General features: G+C 45.3%; 1 protein-coding gene across 1 annotated transcript in view; it reads right to left on the reverse strand.

Annotated features, from left to right (window-relative positions):
* The window catches only part of rbpjb (recombination signal binding protein for immunoglobulin kappa J region b), a 42,192-nt gene extending 20,412 nt beyond the window's left edge, over nt 1–21,780 (reverse strand). Inside the window, exon 1 of the mRNA XM_069169797.1 lies at nt 21,613–21,780. Within this exon, the coding sequence (XP_069025898.1) occupies nt 21,613–21,632 (20 nt within the window). The 5' untranslated portion in view covers nt 21,633–21,780. The remainder of the gene's footprint in view (nt 1–21,612) is intronic.
* Between the last annotated feature and the right edge of the window lie 1,632 nt (nt 21,781–23,412).

Raw genomic sequence — 23,412 nt, forward strand, 5'->3', positions numbered from 1 at the left:
AACGGTAAAAACACATTTATTTCATCATCAAATTAGTTTTTCCCATAAATGTTCTGTCAGACAACTGAACAGCTAATCGCTGCATTTCTAAATAAAATTGTGAGATTCCAAAAGATTCCCACCTTCATCAGGTATTTGATTTATTTATATCATCTAAATGCATCCTTCTACCGATTTCTAAAAACGGAGGTAAATGTGTATATTTTCTGCGATTTGTGACTCAAATTCACTCACAGACGACATAATTATTATAAATCCTGACAATGCACCAATTTGAGGTATTTTAAATATGATTCAGATCTTTAGTTTCCATGCAATATCATAAGAGTGCCACTAAAACCACAGTGCATTGTTGTACATCAGCAGCTCTGGTGCCACAGTAACATGAGGAGCAGGTGAGTGTCCAGAGAGGTGGTGGTGATGATGATGATGATGATGATGAGTGATTTCAGATGCTCTCCCGGTGTAGGATGTGGTAGCTTTGCATGCATGCTGGTAAGTACGTCAATACGTCTTACATGACATCAACAGAGAAAGTGTGTCGTCTAGACGGTTTGGGAGTTTTAGCACGCAGGCACGGCGTGACATTTTAAAAAAAGGCATGATGCCACAAAAAGAGGGACGAAAAAAAATAAAAATGAAGGGAAAGAGGCTAAAGGGGGATAAAGGGCAGGAGGAAGAGAGAGAAACTGAAAGCGTGATTGGTGCCAGAGCCAGAAGGAGGGAACGGAGGTGGAATAATTATAAAGGAGGGCAATCAATAAGGTTCCCACAGTGAAACACTGATGCCTCGACTGCCTAATGGATTCCAGACGGCTCTCGTTGCTCTCTCCTCCTCCTCCTCCTCTTCCTCCCGCTGCTGAAAACCTCACCACAACCACTATAAGCGGGGGAGCGATGGAGGCAGGAGGACTGCGGGGAAAGTGTGGGGTGAGATTAAAAGGCGAGGCAAGAGGAGGAGGAGGAGGAGGAGGATGGTGCATTGTGGAAAGAGGGAGAATGGGATCTACGTAGAGAAAAAAGTGAAGGACTTAGAGGAGGATAGAGGGAGAACAAGGAGGTGAAATATGAGGAGACGAGGAGCAAGAAGCTATTTCTGCACTAAAGAAAAAATATATTTGTCAAAAAGGTGCATTTATGCAATATTTTTTTCACTTTATTAACCGTAAAGATAAACATTAGATGAGCGTTTACAATACGCACGCATCAATATTCAACCATATTCCAGCGCTTTGATGGGGTGGATGTGAAGTAGTGCCGTGTAAAAAAGAAAAGATGAGGTGGGTTAAACAGAGTTCTGTGAAAAACCACCGGCCGCATTTCAATTCACCTCCGCGAACTCCCTTTCAGCGCTCGAGACACAAACACCAACAAGAAAACAAGACCAAGCACAGGAAACCGCAAGATGTAGAGCTGCAGAGGCGAAGGAGAGGAGCGCTGACTGATGCATCTGCACTTCTCTCAGGTCGGCCTGCCAACAACCAAACAAGTTCATCCATGTTCAAGTGGTGTGATTTTCTGACTTTGCTTCTTCTTTTTTTTTTTTTTAATCAATGAAATAAATGTGGTTGTACTTATTTTTAATTGCCGTGAGTTGCATCATTCGGTTTCAAAATAACTGACAGCCTGCAGGGAAACACGAAAGGAAACCACACGTCAGTCACGAGTTCAGAAAGGACATTATTTATCGACCTGATCGTTAACTCTTGGTAGTTTCTTCATTTGTTTTAGTCCTGTAAATGCGAAAGGTCGGTCATGATCATCGTTTCATCGTCAGTCTGTTGAAAGCTGTGATTGAAGAGCAAAACAACCAAATAAAAGTGCTAGAAACAGAAACAGATGGCATTCGGCTGAACTGCAACTATTCAGCGTTAATGTTGGTGTTAATAACTCCTCCAACTCGCCCCTCTGTGATCTCCGTCTTCATCCGTCTACCCAGAGTTTACGACCACGGATCAGCGCCGAGACGAAGACCACGCAGAAGATATAAAGCGCTAAAGCTCCATCTTTCACCACTTCGGTCCGGTACGATCGGCGCTGCCAGCCGAGTCTCAAATACAAAAAGTCCAGAAATCTTTATACGAGGTTTTGACGTACGCCGTGTTCAGATTCTCCACCTTCAGCGATCCAAATGGACCTCGGTCACGACGTTAAGTCCGCTGTACGATGCAGAAATGGGGCAATCTGAATTGTTGCGCAACTGTGTTTCTGCATCTTAAAACCAGTCTGCATCTCCTCAAGCTGCCACACAAATGGTGTCTAATCCTTTTCCTTCGCACCCTCTAAGACGAGCGAAGAGGACTGCTGTCCCTTTTCCTCGTCTTCACCTCCGGTCAGCGATCCCTCCGGATACTCTGATGGTGAAAGACACCGAGGCCAAACGGCAAATCGTGAGAAATGAAGCGACGGGGATACGACTCTCAACAATGAGACGCTGACGGCGGGCGGTGTTAGTCGGGAAGGAAAATCTAACACCCCTCTTATCGGGCGATGTTCTCTCCCAGTGTTCGATGGCCTACTTTGCGCTCCAGCTCCGAGTCACTTTAATTAGTGTCAAGAAAAAGGCAAAAAGAAAAACAAATGGAAATTCTTCAACGCTGCGTACACCAGCATTGTGAAACTGTTGAAACGACTGACATTCTGACACTTAACTCATTATTTAAAAAAAGGATACGGGAGGTAAAATATTCACAAGTAAATTAATCTATTTCAACAGCGCTGCTGGAGGAGTTTGTTAAAACTCTCCCACATCTTTCCTGTCATATTAGATTTTTTTTTTTTTTTTTTCTTCAAACCTACGGTCCAGAACAAACACGATACTGGAAAATAAAATACAAAAATGCCTCCAAATAACACAGAGTTGGCACTGACAAAGCGTGAAGTCCAAACATCTGGGGAGTTCCTCTGCTTTCCACAACGATCAAACATTTTTCTCACACTTTTCTTGTCCTTTCCGCGTCTCGTTATGAACCCTGGATTGGGTATTTTTACAATATCCTATTAGGAACCTGATCGGGCCGTTAAACTGCTAAGCCAACAAGCTGGTGGTGTACTTTGGCACGGTTACTAACGGGTTAGTGTGCCGGGGGCAGCGAGCCGGTACGAGATGGTCCCATTTATACGTAAGTGGTGGAAGACGATGTGTAGACGTGAGCGCTGTCGTCGCACCTCGAAGGGTAAACGTTCATGAGAATGTTTTTAAAGGAAAAGACGAGGCAGGCTTCGACATAAACCAATAAACCGACGGCCCGGGGACAGTAAAGAGTGACGCAAGTTGGTTGGCCGGTAGCGGCCAATCACAGCGTGGAACAAGCTGAAGATGATGTCATCAAAATGCATCGTGATTTGCTGAAATAGACACGGGGAAGACAAGACAGCCACGACAAGAAACGACAGGTCAAAAGCACAGGATGTAAATAAAAATAAACGCAGCTTCGGTGAGTGAAACATGAGGCCGAGGCTGTAAATGTAATACCACCGACGACCACTAGGGGTTGGCTCCTAGATAAAGTCACTCTTTATTAGTTTTCTGGGTTAAACTTAATGCAGCAGTTAATGTGTTGGATTACAGTATTTTTATTTTTGCTTTATTCTCAAAATAAAACCAAACTAAATATAATCTACAAACTGTCAGTAACAAACAAAATAACCTGATTTTAAACAGCGGCTGTGTGAAGTCAGCATTTCTTTTCTATTTAATTTCACGGACCACGGTGAGCAGAAGCATCCTGCTACGCTTCATCTGTTAGCTTGTGACTGACAGAATGAGGGTCCAAAAAAAAAAAAAAGAAGAAGAAGAAGAAGAAAGAAGAAGAACCACAGAGAGCGTCAGCTGCTGGGTGAAAAGTTTGAGGCCGAGTAGAAAGCTGAAAGTACGACACACTCACTTCTGTCATGTCACCTGCTGGTTTGGCCGAAAGCACTCATTTAATCTGCGGCGCTGAAGTGAGCAACGGCGGCAAAGTTTTGGAGCCTGAGATTTCCGTTCTGATGCAACTCTGCAAACCGAAACTGTCAGCTTCTCCTTTACGGAGATGGATTAGGTTCACCGAACGAATGCTTCTCAGAGCTGCAGCCTGAGAGCGATGGGAAAAGAGACAGACGCTCCTCCACGCCGCCAACAACAACAATAAAAGGGGCATAATAAAACACTTGTCACGTTATGGGGAAGTACGTGAGTGTTAAAATATTAATACTAAAATCATTCAGGAAATTTGCCGACAGGTATGACCCTTTAACCTACAAACCAATCCAAACATCAGAAATGTTATCCACATGTATATTTTCATCAATATCCCCAATATTGCTAATATCCAGCGATTTGTTTATGATTAAATCATTTGACTACCACGCTGTCGGATTTGAAGAACACAAAAATATTCAGAAACTGATACCAGACTGACGCTTTAATTTCTCCCAAGCTGAACACAAGAGCAGGCGGAGGGTGACAGACCATAATTCTGTGGTATCTTATTAAAACCCAACACCTCTAACCAGCAGCTACGACGGAGTGAAACTCAACGCTAAACCTCCCCGCAGGGCTGTTTCACTAAAACACACGCAACCACAAGTCATAGCGAGCATCTCCTCAAAAATTAAATCAAATAAATCTGGACCAGCGACGGCAGACGGCCAGACACAGATCAGTCCGTCATCTCAGTTTAGGGTCGATATCCTCACATATCAGCATTAATAAACCTCCTTTTTTATTTTTTTATAATTTTTTTCCAACATTATGTATTTTTGGGGATTTAATATTCAAATAGTCATTAAACTCGCATATGCGACTATTGTGCTTTTGTTATTTCCCCAGTTTTTCCATGTGCCTGGTTGTGATGCGTTGCTCCTTTTGGTGGTAAAACACCTACAAGCTGTCTGCCAGCCGCCATTAAACATCAGGAGAAGAAGAAACCAACGCTGCCACGCTCTGCAGCGGGGCGTTAATACTCGGTTCATACTCTAATAGTATAATGGAATCATATTTTTACATTGAAATGCAAATCCCTTTTTATAAACATACAACTTTGCCAGAAAAATAAAAAGAGATTATATTTAGATGTAAATGTTACACCTCTGCTAGGCGAGAGTCCATTGATTTATACACTTTTATTATATAATCTGTAATCTGTGATGAAAACCAGAACTGAAACGAGCAGCTGATTTATTCGATTATGCTAAATTGATGTATTGCCGTCTTGTATTTGCTGGTTTCAGCAGGGTTTTTTTTAAATTTTGCCTTGATATGAAACAGATAACCTTCGGACAGTTTGGTTGATCAAATAAGCAAAATGAACAGTTTTGAAACACATTAATAAAGAAAACATTTAATTGAGAAAATAATCAGCAGACCAGTCAATAATGATAATGAATGTGAGTTGAGGCCCTGAAGAGGACTTTTCTAAATATTAACAACAGAGATGGACAACTCAGGCGGCATCTTGTTTTTAATCAGATCTAATATTTTAAAAAATGCTGTTTTATTTTAAATTATAACAGAATAAGCACCTTAAACTGGCAAGTTTAAAATCAACGTCTGGCTTTTTACAACCCGGCTGAACTCCTTCTTCTACAGCGGACAGAAGTTCAGCCGATCTTTACTACAGGAACAAACTAAACGCTCGGATGTCCACGCAAGTTAAAACTACTACAGAAGCACATCTGCACGGCTCTGACGCGTCGGCAAGAGAATAAAATGTACCTCTGGATGGGGAAACGTCCTCGTTCTTTGAGGGGTACCGTGACACACGAGGTATCGGTGACAGAGAGGGCCGGCGGTCGCTATGAATAGAGGGATCGACCACCCACTTCCACACGCTAACACACAAAACACGCTTTTCGCACACGTCAACGCACGCACACGTCAACGCACGCACACGCAACGGGGGGTTGATTGAGAGAGTGTGAACTCAGCCTGCCGTTCATACGGGGGATGTGTTTGACAGCTGTGACTGACAGTCCAAACAGCGCAGAGCGGAAAAAAAACACAAAAAAAACACACAGCAACAGTCGAAGGCTCAGAAGAGACAGAAATACACACCCTGACATGTCCTCAGCGCCGTGTGCCAGACGGGAAAGACGCATGCACGATCGCTAAAAAAAATAAAAACACGCACAAGCACACATCAGCTCTTTGCTCTGTTGCTCAGGCGTGAATCTGAAACGTCTCTGAGAAATCAAAACGGGAGCAAAGTTAGGGTTTTCTCTTCTTCACACAAACTTTTTCACGTGTAAAAGTAAAGCGAGGCCACTTTATATAACACATTTCATACCCACACAAATTCAAAAACACTTAACAGGAAATAAACACGGCAGCTGTTGCAGTAATTCATGTTAGCCGACATCTTCGAGTGTTTGATTATCAATCAATAAAATTCATAAAAATAATATGCATCCCCTGCTAAAATAGAACTGGATTTTATAGGAGCTCTTGCAACCCAACATGCCGGCGTGTTATGGAGCCACACGGCAGCACGTCACACATACCTGACAGGGAGGTGAGAAGCTCTGAGAATAACTCTGCCGGATCACGTGACCACGTTTCCCCCGAAAACCACCGACAAGCAACAGAAACCACGTCCACCCAACACATGCAACATGTTTGGAGGTGAACTTCACACATAACTGCAAAAATCTCTCCTCTCAGACACCGAACGAGAACGCAGGAAGAACATTTCTCCCCGCTGACGAGCTACGTTGATATTTTTGAGGCAAAGTTGACAACAAGGATGCAAAAAAAAAAAAAAAAAAAAACGTGCCACAACTGAGGAGGTCGTGGGGTCGACTATCGGTGGGAGGAAATCCTGAAAGATAATCACTTCATTTCTACTTGAAAACTAACTTCTAAACAGCCGATGTGAAGTTAAATCAGCCCTTTATTAAATCAGATGAACAGTATCAGAAGATGTGAGAGCCGAATACATGAACACAAAAGTTGACCTCGGATCTGCACGAATTTTGTCGGTGATTCATTTTGATTTCAAAACGGTGCAGAAGCGTTTCCTACAACTGTAACACCAGCTGTTGTTTATCTTGAATATTCGTACTAGCGATGCGTCACGAATTTTAATCTCCAAAAATCTATTACTACGTGCGACCTTCGTTCTTCCTTATTTCCTGTTTCTACCGGCACCCGGGTGTAATGCCTTCCTCCTGCCAGAAGGTGGCGGTAAGGCGTGAATGGTCGAAGAAAGATCAAATTGCGCCGAGCGAATTTTTAAAAAAAAAAGGAGGTTTTGCTTGCTACCAGCTGTAGGAGGGTACGAAACTAAAGGATTCAGACGAAAACTTCTAAATGAACATTAACTAAAAGCATGGTCGTCTTTTCACAAATGTAATAAGATTACAAAATATTAAAAAGATCAGAGCTGGATATAAAATCCACACACAACCCTGAGGAGACGATCACAAACTTGGAGAGTAACATCAAAACATTCAAAGCTCATCTGCTGAAATAAAGTAAATAGTTTTGGCTTCGTGATTGAAACTCGATCTCTGATGCCGCGGGAATGATAAACTGTGACATCTTTGGCCGAGCACTTTCACGTTTTGTCTAGATTTCAGACAGACACACACACACACACACACACACACACACCACAGATCTATCTTCTGTAGAGCCGGAACTTCCCGGGGGAACGAAACACAACACACAGACGCCAGACTCCCATCATTCATATGCTCGAGGTCGAAGGTGAGGGTGCAGCCTCTGGGGGTCAACCAGCAGGCAGTGTGTTCATGCACCGGTGTGTGTGTGTGTGTGTGTGTGTGTGTGTGTGTGTGTGTGTCCTGATCCAGATTATACTACCACACAACAATGGGTCTGCCCTTAAACCACTTTCTACAATATTGGATTCTCCTAAGCAGATGAGCGAAGCTCCATCTGTCCAGAGGAAACACTTCTCAAACATCATGTAGAATTAAATAATGATCATGGAGCGCTGATTACAAGATGGTCATACAAGATGACTTCTTTTTTTTTAACAGATATCGTCATGACTTTATAATAAGTCAACATATTTTAAGGCACTTTGACTTTAAAATAACACGGATACAAAAAAAAGAGGTGTAAATTTCATCCTCCGCATAATTAAACTGTTTTTTCATGCATCTGTCGCACTTGGACACCAGACGAGTGGGTCAAGAGCAGTCTGACGTAGGCCCTGTGTGAACAGCATCAACCAGCGGTGAGGAGGGAGGAGGAAGGAGGAGGAGGAGGAGGGAGGGAGGAGGGATTAGGCCTTTAAAAAGGTGTCTGGTTTCCCTGCCTGAGGGCTGATAGCAGATATCACGACTCCTCGGAGTGGCTGCACACTTCATTATCAACGGCGCTCTCCGCTCACGGCGTCCACCGGTCTCTGTAGCCGTGGGCCGTCTGGGTGACATCAAATATACCAAAACCCTGATCTAAACCGTCGCCGGGAAAACAAGGTGCTCAGCAGGAGTTACCAGAGAATAAATACTTCCTTTCATCGTCTACAACTTCACCGTCACGAGTTTACGCTCCGAAATAACGCAGCCAAAAATCAAAAAGGGGCTCCTGATGAAATACAACTAGAAACGTAAGCAGTATGTTTAGAAACAGTAAATAACCATTTGGTGTTTTTTTTGTAGTTACGTGATCCGTCGTGATTGACAGCAGCTTTGTATGCAAAAGTGAAAATGAAACGACAAAGTTTAAGAGCTTTTCTCCGTGTCTGCCGGCTCCACTAATTCCTGACAGTCAACACCAGATGATTTTCAAATATAAGCAGATATAACGAGCGATTTCTAATATTATTGTGGTAAGAAGACGCCCACCAGACGACGAACGGTTAAAACAAATTCAGAGTAGCGACGTCAGATCTCAGAAACCTGCGTGACTTCAGAGCAAAACAAACATGGAGGCGGACCGGCGCCGTCAGCTGTTTGCACTTAAGTGTACTATGATGGAAACAAAATAAGGGGAGTGAAAGTGGATGAAGTCACAGCGGAGAAGTCTGAATCTTTTCCCTTTTGAAGCATTAACTGTTAGGCGAGTTAAAAATTGTGTTTTGTCTCAAACAGGGTTTGTAGTGCGAGCTACCGCTACAAGCTAATGCTAATCACACATTTTTTGGGGGGGAGGCGTATCAGGCTCCAGATTGGCCAAATTATCCTCGACTGCTTTTACTTTACTTTGTTCCCCATTTTTTCATAATGGTCAGTGGAAAAAGTAAAAAAAAAAAAAAAAAAAAAAAAAAAAAAAAAAAAAAAGAGAAACAAGTGCCATGAAAAGGAGAACAACACGAGAATCAACAGCAGTTTTATAAATAGATTCAGTGCGTGATCTGTCAACACTTTCACTGTCTGTGTTAGCAGGACGGCCGTGTCCCTCCAATCTACATGGCCGTTCCTTCAACACATTTTACTTTTTTTTTAATTCAAAATGTGCGATCATCTTCCATCATGTTTACAGACCGATTGAAGTTTCTTCAGGCGACATCCCCGGTGAAGAATTATTAAAAGGAAGGTGTTGTAAACATGTTTCAATGAAGTCTGAAGAGACTTTTCTTTTTCTTGTTTGTTTTCATAAACTAACACCTGCAGCAGTCTAGCAGGTCGCGCATTCATCCCGCGAAGTGCGCGACGGGTTCGTGACCTCACCGTGTGAAGCCAGGACGAGACTGACAACCAGGTTTTGTGCAGCCGACATAAAACTGACACCTGCTGATGAGAAACACTGACATTTGCCAGACACAATAAGTACGGCAAAAAAATGATGCGCTGGAAGTTTCCAGATGAATTAAAAGGGCTCGTAAAAAGAGTTTTGGGAGTTCAAACATGGCCCGAGGCCTCACCTGGGCGAACCCGAGCCAAGAGTCAGCGCCGTGACAGACAGGAGGAGGCCGAGGTGGAGACAACGCTCGCCTTGTTACCTGCAGGTGACGTGTTCTCAAAACTTCAAGACCTGACGGAGAGAAATGGGTGGAAATAACAAGTCTCACCAAGCAAGTGAATGCTATGCTGTACGCGCATGTGTGTGTGTGTGTGTGTGTGTGTGTGTGTGTGTGTGTGTGTGTGTGTGTGTGTGTGCGCTCAAGTGAAGTGAGAGAAATTAGGAAATTCAAGCCCGCTGGCATTGAAAAATACCTGCATGCTGATGTCACAGCCCCGACACACACACACACACACACCACACACACACACACACACACACACACACACACACACACACACACATAACATAAACATCAGCCTTTTCCCGCTAATACACACACACTTCCTCAGCAGCACAGTGCTGTCATGCGTGTGGCCCGCAGCACGGCTATTACGCACACATCTTTCAAGCACATATTTAATCATTGAGGGAAAAAAAAAAAAAAAAAACACAACATAACTGTTGGGGGAGGAGGGGGGGGGGGGTGGAGGGGGGAGCCAAGAAGGACAATGAGAAAGGACGTAAATGGAGAAAGTTCCCCAGACGGGCGACCGAGACAACAGAGAGACGTGGCCGGAGTCGGAGGCTCGCTGCCGGGTTTGGCACCGCTGCACGGCATGTGCCAAAGCGCATGCCAACAACTGCTAGCAGCCAGCGAGTAGCAGGGTTGGGTGGGTGGGGAGGGAGATGGAGGGGGAGGTGGTGAGATGGAGGGGGAGGGGGGGTCAGAGTCACAACAAATAATGTCACCATCTTTAATTTTAGTAAAATCACCAAAGAACATATAAAAGAACAGAGAAAGATGAGTTAAGATATTTATATTTTTACCTTCATTAGACAGTAAAAAGGACACAAAACATCAGCTGCAAGTTTTTTCATGAAAACATGAAAATATCATTTATTTGCTTTGAAAAACAAATGAATTTGAAGGTCAAAATTCTCTCTAACCTCCGTCATCTGTGACAAAATATTGGACTTTTTTTTTTTTTACATGCTGACTGTACTTCAGCTTAGTTTGCTCCTCCGTGTGATGTCATGTTCAAATTTCCCCGGTTGCGAGGTGGCAAAACCGCCGACCGAAGACCAGCCAAGTGTCACTCCGTCGAAGGACGTCGTGATAAGAATCACAAAAAGCTCCGAAAATGATGTTTTACGAGGAATAAAACATAAAATAAAAAAAGAGGGGGTTTCATGTGCGTGGGATGAGATACGAGCAGAGAGAGTTAACTGACTGCTGATGAGCTGTCGACCCTCAAGGCTGACTGGCTGCAGATGGCAGAGGTCTGGTAGCCGCCCTGAGACGCCCCGCTGGGGGGCAGAACCAAGGGCAGGGCTCGGTGTGTGTGTGTGTGTGTGTGTGTGTGTGTGTGTGTGTGTGTGTGTGTGTGTGTGTGTGTGTGTGTGTGTGTGTGTGTGTGTAGAGTTGGGTGGGTCGCATCAGTGTGCACTTGCAAGTGGCTGCGTACATACACACACATGGCACCAGCTCCATCTGTCTTTGACATGGGAGAGCTTAATAACAGAGGCAGAAAAACCAAAAAATAGGGCCTCCTCGTTCTGTGTCTCTCTCTCTCTCCGCTTTCCTTCCCTCCATCTCTCCCCTCCTCCTCCTCCTCCTCCTCCTCCTCCTTCTTCTTCTTCTTCTTGACCACACTCTCCAACATCAATGCTCCATATGGAGGCTCTCTGGACAGCCATTTTTTTTAATTTTTTTTTTTATAAACTCTTCTCGGCCTGGCACACAATCAATAGGACATCTAGACGTACACTTACTCGCACACCAACTGTACACTTTTAACGAGTGTAATCTGGCGCAGAGGCTGGAACATACTGAGCGAGTACATACTCCATTACTTGTGCGCACATATAATACGTCCCCGAAAACAAAGTAATGAAATTTCCAGCGTGTGCCGGTTCGAGCCAAACTTGGACTCACATTTTTACACACACACACACACACACACACACACACACACATACACACTCCCTCAATGCTTGTTCTATCTTTAATGAAGTCTCTTTGTGAATCCCGCAGCTCCTCTATACTGCCTGCCACCTGCGTCCATTCAGTCCTCAGATAATAGGCGTCCTAAATAGATGCTGATCAGTCACCACCCAAAACTGATCGGTCTCAGATTCTATATCGTGCGATAGTTTAAAAAAAAAAAAAAAAAAAAAAACTGATCACGAGAAGTATCGCTAACAGCTTTGGGTGGAGAAGACAGCAGATTTAGAGAAGGTGCATATCCAGGTGCGCAGCAAAAAAATTAAAATGATTTCCATCTTCACGTCCTGGTCTTATTTTAGTATTTGGTAAAAGTTAAATATTGTGTAGAAACAAACAAAGTCTCTCCAGTAAGAGTGTGATCATTTCAAACACGATTTTTACCATCCAATCTCATTACGGCGTGTCGGCAAAAAAATAATAAAAGTGAAAGTTTGTATTGGACTGCGCGTGTATATAATCAGACCACGATCCAACCACAATAGCGTTTAGTTCGGGGTCGAATAAAAAGTACCTGGAAGGACAGAAATCTGAGTCCCAGACGTCTCGCTCGTAGCAGCAACGTAACAAGATGGAAGTGAAGCAGCATTGAGTTTTATAGGATGTATACACAGCCAGAACCACAACAAGAAAACACAAGACAGAATTGCAAAAACACACCGCAGCAACGTGATCACGCACAAAATTAGACATTCATGGGCAAACCGCCGCCCACAAGTGACAAGTGTGACTATAACCGTAGACGCACACGAGGTCAGGGTCGAGGGGGTGAGACGGGTCGAGGGGGTGAGACGGGTCGAGCGCTCGGGGTGAACTGTCACGACGAGAGACGAGAGAGGAGGCGAAGGGAGCCTTGAACCCTGAGTGAACCTCCCTTTTCCCTGCTCCCCCCTTTCTCACTCTCTGCTGAGCTGATGACTCACTGCTGGAGCAAGAGGGAACCCGGAGGAGGGGTGGTGGTGGTGGTGGTGGTGGTGGGGGGGGGGGGGGGGCTATGAGAGGAGTCCAGGTCGACCGCAGCAACTACTAGTGTTAGCTGGAGCTCTGATGCAGAGCAGCTCTGGGTGAGGGAGCAGGTAGTGGATCTGACAGAGGAGGTGTTAACCACACGGGCTGCTGCTGCATGTCTGCTGCTGCTGCTGCATGTCTGCTGCTGCATGCTGCTGCTGCATGTCTGCTGCTGTTGCATGTCTGCTGCATGCTGCTGCACGTCTGCTGCATGCTGCTGCATGCTGCTGCTGCATGTCTGCTGCATGTCTGCTGCATGTCTGCTGCATGTCTGCTGCTGCTGCTGCTGCCGGGAGGATTAAACTCCAGGCTGTTAGCAGAAGTGCAACTTAAAAAAAACACCGCAGGCCACAAGTCGAGTGTCACCTGTCACTCACCCTCCACACCCCCACACCCCAACCCCCACCCATCCGGTGGCTCCGTCACTTTTATTTGCATTGCTGCTTGATGCTAGAAGGTAACAAGGAAACCGGTTCGTGCTCAAAGCCACTTTTCTGTTTTCAAAATCTCCGCCTGGATTTAAAGCAGAAATATTTTTGGTTGACAGTAAATAAACTGTCAACTGGTTAATTCATTACTTGCCTGCAACAATTATAAATAAAGTTCGACCTTGGGAAACTACGTCAGGATATTCCTCACTGTTTGTTTACAGTACGTAGAAAAATAACAATCAATTATTCTAGGAAATAAGAGTCATTTTTAAGGAAAATAATTATTGCTTGGAGCCCTCGCCTGACTCGTATGATACCTGCATCTGATGCACTTAACTCAGTGAAAGAAAAAAGGCGAAGTCTTGAATTTATTCAAAGAAAAGGTGTTCGGGGTCGAAGTGGGAACGTGAGAGGAGCCATTCTCCTGAATACAGGTGAGTTTACCGTGATGTTAAAGCTGGTATAACATCACAGGTATTAGTTGTTTAGTCTATAAGTTAGACACCAGCCATTTGTCAGGTCCGACCAATAGCGTCAAACCCAAAGACTTCCTGTTGGCAACGAGTAAACAGTCGCCGTTTCCAGCTGAAAACAAGTTTTATTTCCATTATGTACAAAGCGTTTAGTTTATAAAATGTCGGAAACAACGAAAAACAACACAATTGCGTCAAACTATTTAAGTCACTGTGAAGTGCAACAAAGAAAAGGAGCTAAATCTCACATTTGACTACCGTTTCCCAATTTTTGCTTGAAAAATAATAATAATAATAATAATAATAATAATAGTTAATCTTCCGAATACAAAATAGTTGGCGAAAACATTTGATTCTACGGTTAAATAATTCATCATCGCAGCTCTGGAAGTCGTTCTGCTTGTAAACCTATTGAAATAGCTGTCATTGCTTTGGCTCAAGCAAACCAAACCTCCCTCGTGTTTACATTGCTTGTCTTTAAAAAAAAATAATAATAAAAAAAACATTTTAAAAATGGGCCCGTCTCAAAATTTGAGCGCAATTTCTGGGCATTTATCAACTCAATTTAGCAAACTAACCGCCGGCTTGCCCTGCCCTCGCCTCGAAACCACCGGAGGACCGACGAGCTGCAACGGGAGAAAAAATAGAATTCCTGGCAGAGCCGGAGAGAAGAAGGAGAGTGAGACATGACCTTTAGCTCACATGCTCTGAGATGATCCTCAGCAAACCAAACCAAATGCAGAGACCGCAGCACGCTTGTGTGTGTGTGTGTGTGTGTGTGTGTGTGTGTGTGTGTGTGTGTGTGTGTGTGTGTGTGTGCGTGCGTGCAACGACTTGGTCAACTGAAGACAGCCGTCTGGTTTCAGGCTTGTTGTCGTGATGGGGAAGGGGAATGTTGTTCCTGCTACTTGTTCCTCTTCAAAACATGCTGCCTTTTCCAAAATAAGGCAACTCTGTCATTAACCAGATTGTTTCCTGACTGCGTGCACCGGTTTGCTACGAAACACAAGAAATATGTGAACTTTTTGTGCGATTCTTCGAATATAATAACACAACGCACAATGAACACTAGCTGGCTGCTGGTAAATGAAAGCAAAGCCTGGTTCATTTGTCGAGCAGACACTTTGGCGAGTTGGGGTTGAGGTTTGGAATAGTTGAGGTCAAATCCTAATAAATTCAGAAGGGTGATAAAAAGAGAAACGCTGCTGGTGACTTTTTATTTTTTAGGATAAGCCAGTGGATATATAAAAAAAAACCAACTAGAAAAAATCAAGTTAGTTTCCTTCCATGAGCTCATGTGAAACCTCACATACATTCTTCAGCAGTGCTTCCAAAATCATGGTAACGGTGGAGAACACCAAACTGCAGCCCGCAAGTGCAAGATGATCAACCACAACATGAACAACGCTCTCTTCAAGGAGGGGGGGAGAAGAGAAGAAAAAAAAAAAAGCATTGTTTCCTAAACCACAATCAATAGACCGTTCCACAATACGACACACATGTCCATTACTTCATTGTGATTCCAAGCAAAGGCCAAAACCTCCTGACGTCAACGGCCACAGGAATGCCACCAGGCGGATTCTTCAGCAGAACTCTCCGGCAGCCTTCTTAAACAACCAGACAATGCAAAGAAACATTTGGAGATAACAGTTTTCCTTTCCTGGAATCCCAACCCCCTTTTTCTCTCTTTGTTCTTCTCCTTCAATATTTTCCTGACACTTGATAACTCTTTTTTTAATTTTTTTTGTGCCCGTCTTGCTCTTTGGAGGGTGAAGGGTGGTGGTGGTGGTGGTGGTGGTGGTGGTGGTGGGAGAGGGTGCAGACTGCTCGTCTCCCCAGGGCGGCCATCGCTCGCCTGGGCAAGTGCCAGCAGTGGTCTCCCTTGATGCTAACTTGCAGAAACGCGCTGCTGATACGCGACATTTGGGTCTAAAAACAGCGCAAATACCAGAATAATGACATGCAATGCTGCGTTTTGAGCACGCTGTTGCAAAAATAAAACAAATAGGAGGAAATACTGCACCAAAATAACCTTGATTACTTGCGTAGCCGGACAAATGTTCAATAGAATCCCAGCAAACACCGGTAGCCTTAATGCTATTCATTGATCAAGCAAAATCAATGAGACTGTTGTGAAATGTCAATTCAGAGCCTTGCGAGGATCGATCAGCACCGGACACCACGTTTTGTTTTTTTTTGGTTTGTGTTTTTATCTGAGTTGTGATCTTTTCACCCAAAGAGATACTGCAGATGTTATACGACGCCACTAACAACCCCGGGGCTGCAATAACATTTGTTTGTGGAGGGTTTTTACTACACCGCTCGCCGCTCCCTTCTTATCTGACACAGCGAGAGCGGCAGTTGCTTCCAGCTGTGGGAGGTGGCGTCGTTAAGGGGCGTCGTTAGGGGGCTTTCCCAACCCGGGGGGATCCTGTGTATATGTGCAACCTTCCTCTGAATGAGAAGAGGCCCGGCGTGGTTCGACGACAGCGGGACGACGCTTCGGAGTCAGTTTGTCTACCCGGAGCTTCTCCGGTGAATCCTGAAACGGTGTTACCGGCGGCTCGGCGTGACTTTCCCAGTTCAAACACAAACACAGCCACGCTCTTCACAAAAAGCATCACGGTGCTCGGTCTCGTGTTTCCTCCTCTCAGTGTCAGCTGCTCCGTCACAGGAAGTAGGTAAGAGTTTGCTCACTGAAGTGCAGTGAAAGCAAACAGGAGTCAGACGTGGGGGAGGAACGGGGGGGGGGGGGGGGGGGGGGGGGGGGGGGGGGGGGGGGGTCAGCTCATGTTTTTCTGAATGAAACATCCTGAATGTGGAAGTGGGGGGGGGGGGCAAAAAAAAAACCTGCTGACACAGTAGAAACTAACCATCCCCCCTTCGCCGAAGCCGCGATGACTCCAAACAGCAGAAAGGAGGCTGAGGAAGCGAAGAGGTGCGACCGGCCGTCGCATCCACGTCGAGGCGCTTTGCCTCGTCTTAGCTCAGCGGTGCTGGCCGACGCCAACGACAACAAACACCGAAGAAGACTTGGGCCTCCGTCAAACATGACGCCAGGGCTGTTTTCAAAACCACACTCGGCTTTTAGATTTACATCAGAAATGTTCCGTCTCGTCGTCCTCGCAGCAAACAGCAGGAAGAAGTTTTTGGGTTTTTGGACAAGCCGGAGACAAAAAAAAAACCCGATGAGCTCAGACTGATGCTGCATTCCAGGCCTTGCACAAGTAAATAAATAACCCCCCCCTCCTCCTCCTCCTCCACCACCACCTCCTCCACCACCCGCTTGTTGTGGTTTTTGCACGAGAAATCCAACCCTGTTATCAGGCCTTTCTCCTTCCTTCAACTTTGCACCTTACATGAAGAAAAGGTCATGAAAAAGCATTCGCAGTAAAGAAAGTGGCGTAAAAGTGCCGTCGCTGTGCCGAGTCGGTATATCTGGTTTGAGCACACTTGAGCAGGTGGCCGGAGACCAAGAATGAGGAGCGCCAAGTTGGCGGCGGGCCAAAAGAAATTACGCAAAAATGAGCATTTCTATCCCCCTCGGGTGTCTTCTGCGGTCACCCCCCCCCCCCCCCTCCCCTGTCCTCCTGCTCGAGACGCACACAAGACACAAACAGCCTGAACGGGAAACAAGGAGAAGGAGGAGACTCTGAGTCAAGCAGGGCGTGTTGGTGCTTTTTAAAGAGGCCTCATCGTCACACGAGCAAACAAGTTGAATCTGAACCCTGAATGAAACTACAGGCTTCGGGGTGGGTGGGGTGGGTGAGGGGGTGAGGGGAGGGGGGGAGGCATATTTCAATCATGTGAAGTAATGGATATGTATGAACTCCCAAAACAATAGGCTACTGTAGGCACGACAATAAATTCCCCCCAAAGATGTCTGGCGGTGGCACATTTGCTTTGGCGCCCCCCCCCCTCCCACACACACACACACACACCACCTCCCTCCCACCTCCCTCCGCATGCCACACACACACACTTTGAAGATTTTCACAGCTCCGGGTGGATAGAAGGCTTTGGAGGCTGCAGGATCCTGAGGTGACACAGATCAGGTGGCTTGTATCATCTCCATCATTAACCTATCCAGCTAAGGTAGTGGAGTGTGTGTGTGTGTGTGTGTGTGTGTGCTGCTGCTTTGAGGTGGGGGGTGGTGGTGGTGGTGGTGGTGGGGAGGGGGGGCTGGGGGTGGGGTAGCTCGGCATGTCTTTTAACTCTAGCCCGAGCCTTTGCCACCATAAAGGTCAGCGCTTCGACATCTGCTGCTCTCTCTGAATCTCTCCTTTTATAAAAGGAAGCAGGGAAGAGGAGAGGACCCTGGGGAACGGACGCACACACACACACGCACACACACACACACACACACACACACACACACACACCACACACACACACACACGATCAGATCAAAGCAGCCTCGGAGCTCAAACCACACGCTCCACGCTAACAAATACAAGAACACAAGTTTTTAGCGTCTCAAAGAACGGCTCAGCGGTGTCGCTGCACCGGCTCAGAGACGCTCGGCTTCTGGCCTCGGAGACTCCAACCGTTCTTCTTTTTTTGGTTTTGGCAGGGGGACAGAGAGGGTGGGGTTGGGGGGGGGGGGGGAGGGGGGGGACTAAATGGTATCCCGTCCCCCGCGGGCACGGCAAAGGCAGAGCAGTGTTGAAATAAGTGATTTCATGCATTTTATCATCCCAGGTGAACAGTGCTCCTCTTTCAGATATCACAATCAGCTCCTCTAGCAAAGAAAGGAGGGTGTGGAGGGGGGGGGGGGGGGGGTTACAAAATCAACATGTTTCATATCTTTTTTTTAGTATAATAGTATATTAACAAAGTATTATATAAAAGTAGTGTATGTTTGGGTTTAAAGAATATTTCCCGTGTGAATGACATGCTGCAAGGAAACCAAACAGATCGTTTTATTACCGATAATTAAATCAACTGTAACTGATATTAATTCAAGCTAAACTCTGCTATGCCACCTTTCCTGCTGACAGAGAGTGTGTGGTGTGGTTTTTACAGGGGTTGGGCAGCATAGACAACAATTAAATACCACGATATTACAATATCGTAGGGGTGACTATTGGTGCTCGCACAAACAAATTTACATTTGGATAAATAATCACCAGTAATGTGGATATAATGACGAGGTTAGTAAACACAAACAGCGGGCACAGCTAAACAAGTCTGGCAAGTTCACAAAATGACATGAATTTACTGTAATGCGGCCGTAACAACCCAGAAAAGACAACATTAAAGGCGACATTACAACATGCAAGAAGATATCTCGTGTCATATCACGTTACGATGTAATATCGACACAAACGCTGGTGGTTTGAAACCTGAAATATGGATTTTGTGTGGTGTATCATAGCTGTCTTGTGTTTCTATAGTTCATGCTACAAAAGCTGGGAGGTGACAGAATGAATGGAAAAAGCTCTGCATTAAAAACACTGCTTCATAAAAACGCCAAAAATTAAATGCCAGATTAATTTAGTAACCGCAATCCTTCACACGCAGCATGAAACGCAGTCAGGGTGATGTCCGGACACAAACCGAGATCACCTTCTTGACTAAATACTTTCCAGTGAATAAACCAAATAAAAAAAAAAAAACAACGTTTGAAATAAAAACACATATTATGACAGGCATGAGATAATAAAAATGAAACAATTCCAGCTTTAAAAGGAGGACGGTGAAGAGAGAGGACAGACAGAAACCTTCAACTGCAATACGGGAGGAACCCGCCGTGACACCATTAAGAAGCCTGCGGTGGTGACGGAGCCCCTCCCTGTGTAAAGCCAGAACCATTCACCAGGCAGTATGGTGGGGTGGGGAGGTGGGGGTGGGTGGGTGGGGGGTGGGGGGGGGCAGCGTTTAGGCTCTCCGATGCCCTCCGACCGTTACTGTGAATGAGGGTCTGCCACCAGCTGAAAAAGACCCTTATGGCACTTTAATTTTCTGTTTAAACCCCCCCCCCCCACAGAAAAACACACACACACACGAATCTGGAGATATCATCTGGGAACAGGTGGCCAGCCACCCAGACCTGACCCGCCTGCCCTCTCGCTCCCCCCCACCCACCACCACCACCACCCCAACTGAAATCAGTTCAGGTCTGCTGGAAAGCCCCAAATGAACATGCACAGCAAAACCACCCCTCCTCAATCCACACACACACACACACACACACACACACACACACACACACACACACACACACACACACACACACACACACACACACACACACACACACCTCCAGCGAGTCCTGCAAATGTCTGTCACCCACTGAGCTGTCTGTGGGGATTACTGCCCTCCACAGTGAGGGGGAAAAAACGGGAAAAAGGCTTTTCTTTCTTTCCTTTCTTTCTTTCTTTCTCTTTTTTTTTTTTGCATCTATCTAACGTGAAAACACATAATTTTAACCAGGTTTGCAGAAAAGTAATTTAAACTACTACAAGCTATTAATGCTGGATAACATCGTGACACTGCTGATAAATAATGAGAACCAGGTCCTGATGGAAAACTAAAATATAACCTCCACTTTCTCTCTCAAAAAAATAAAAAAGTGTAATGAACTCTCTTTAAAAAGAAAGATCTGTTAATTTAAAATATGAAAACCACTGAATGTGACTCTCACGTGGAGTGTTTTGTTGTTTCTGTGAAGGAGCTGGTTGTCCTCATATTGGAGGTCAGAGGAGATCAGAGGAGATCCTGGAGCAGTCCCGTGGTGGAGCTCCTTCCAGCGGTGATGGGGTTAAGGACACATGGCCGGGGTGTTGATCGGAGGGTTTTGTCCTTACCATGCACTCCGACGACGGCATTTTCACGGAGATATAAACATCTGTTTGTGAACCAGAAAATTAGGGTTTTATTTATTTATTTTAAAAGGAGCTCAAAGACTCTTAAAAAGTAGACCGCTATTCACTGTGTGGTGGCTCCCCCCGAGCTCGGGATATTTTACAGCCATATGTACAGATACAAACTACAAGACGTGATCAAATCAAATCAAATAATTAAAAACGGTTATAAATATATAAATATCTAAAACATCTCGGTCACGGAGCCGCAGCGTGTTGAAGTGTGTAGCTGACGTCCCATTATCGGACAGCTAGCTGTCGGGGATCCATAAACGTGCTGCCCCGGCCTAACTGCTGAGCACGTTGTTGTTTTTAACGACGCAGAGCGGACGGTTTATTGTTTATTATTTTATTACGTGTTAACTGTTTGTTGTTTTTGTTTACAGATTTAAAAATTTAAAAAAAACACAACATGTCTACTGGTTTGTGTGTAGCTCGCTAGCTTAAACCCGAGCTAACAAGCGCAAACCGTTTGTCTGGGGAGGGGGGGGGGGGGGAGAAGGAGGGAGGAGGAGAGGGAGGAGGTGGTGGAGGAGAAGGAGGAGGAGGAGGAGGGGGGGGACCACCGGGGGTGAAGTCTCGCCTTTAGCGGGGGAGCTAGCTCACCAAACACCGCAGCAACAGTCAGCTCGGGCGAGTAACGTTCACGAAGAAAAAACACACACACACACACACACACACACACACACACACACACACACACACACACACGCGCGCGCGCGCACACACACACACACACGCACACACATTAACACGCGCACGCACACACCGAGACAAAGACGCTCCTCAACTTGTCGGACTAAACTCCGCGCCCCGCCGCGGAGACCCGAGCCCGGTCACAGGAAAGCGGGTTTCGCGGCGGTAAGTTGCGGTTCTCTCCCCCGACTCTCCCCCCGACTCTCCCCCACCGTCAGACCCCGAATCTCAGACTCACCCTGTCACAACAGGCGCCATCTTCCACAAACTCTCACCAAAACTCCAGTACTCGCGATATCCGTGTTTTCTCTGGTCGCGTCCCTTCTTCCCCACCGAGCCCGAACAATCCGCCGAGACAACAGAAGCAGACTGGAGGAGCAGGGGACGAGGGAGACGGAGGAGGAGGTGGTGAGGGAGAGAGAGAGAGAGAGAGAGAGAGAGAGAGAGAGAGAGGAGGAGGAGGAGGAGGGAGGGAGAGAAAGGGGGAGGCGGCGGGGTAACAGAGGGAGGGAGGGAGGGAGGGAGGGAGAGCGAAAAGGGCAGACGCCACAACAACAGGCGTGGGAAACTTCCAACATCGCGCGAGACTTGGAAAACTCTCACAATAGGCGAGCATAGAGGGAGCGTCCCCGTATCGCGAGATGTGCGTGAAGTCGAGTAGTTGTTTATCTTGTGGCGCTGGAATACTATTCCCACGTGTTTACCGGGTAATAAATTACAGCACCGATTAGTTGAGGGAGGGAGGAGAGAGGAGGGGGGGAGGCTTTTTTTTTTTTCCCAGGCTCCACACGTATTTAAGTTGTATGCATCCTGTCTACTGCAGTTTTCAGCAGCTAAAATATGACTCATAGAAAAATATTCCCCCAATAAACAAACACTAAACAAGCATGAGAGGGGATGATCCTACAAAGACATGCTGACTTTTAGATAAGAGTAGGAATTAATGGTTCCTCCTAAACTCCTCAAATTTACAATTCCCTGGGGTAACGTCGCAGCTCCCCGTTTCAAATGTCTAAACAATGGTGTGAATGGAGCATACAGGGCAGATTAGTGCTTTGCCATCACATTGAGGAAGTCCCATGACCTCCCTCCACTCCGAACCTCAGTCAAAAGTACAAGTGATGCTATTATTTAGGATGATCTCGCTTGGAAATGTGGCTTTTTATTAGGCTTGCCGAGTGAGTCTGCCTCGGTGTTATATCATTACAGGTCAGGATATTCTTGTTTATCTGGGAGGGGCCCCGGGAAAAGCCGTAAACCTTCATCCCCTTTTGTGTGTTGTTGTCTCGGCAGCCTTAATTTAAATCTGTTTGGCATCTTTGTTCACCCAACAAGTGACTTCTGGTTGTTTTTTTTTCCCAACTTCAAGGACAAAAATAAAATAAAAAAATGAAGGCTTCTGAGACCGCACCGATCAGTCAGTGCTTTCGTTTGTTAGATGTTGTGTGATGTGCCCGTGGCAGTGTCGTATGGAAAAGTGTCTGAATGAACAACAACCAAAACAGACAAACACAACAGGGGACAGCTGGCAGAAAAGTCCCTTCTTTTTATTTTTCAAGAAATAGTTGAGCATGTTGGGAAATGTGCTTCTTTGCTTTCTTACACTTAAGTGGTGCCAGTAAGCAGATTCCATTAAACACCCATAAGAAGCTAAAACTATTGTTTATTTACTTGATGACTTTACTCATAATTTTATATGAATTCATTTTGTGAAGTTGTTCCCAACTTAAATAATTCTTTTGAAATAAACGTGATGCTTTGAAGTGTCAATTTTAAGATTACCTCATCTTTACTTATAATTTAGTTGGATTTACTACATTTTGTGAGGTACTCACCTAACTTGACCTAAAAATGTGGTTATATATATCTAATTTTGTTAAGTTGTTCCAACTCAAAAACTATTAGTGAATGAACTTGTTGCTTTTAATTGTTAGCAACTTAAATTCATTAAATTAGTATGACTTAAATGAAAAGTTGAGCATACTCAGTATAATTTAGGAAACCGATTGCCCTTAAATGAACCACAACAGGCAACGAT

Source organism: Embiotoca jacksoni, unplaced genomic scaffold (genome assembly GCF_022577435.1).
Source record: "Embiotoca jacksoni isolate LCO1_2020_lvr unplaced genomic scaffold, fEmbJac1.0.p SCAF_47, whole genome shotgun sequence".
Lineage (NCBI taxonomy): Eukaryota > Metazoa > Chordata > Actinopteri > Embiotocidae > Embiotoca > Embiotoca jacksoni.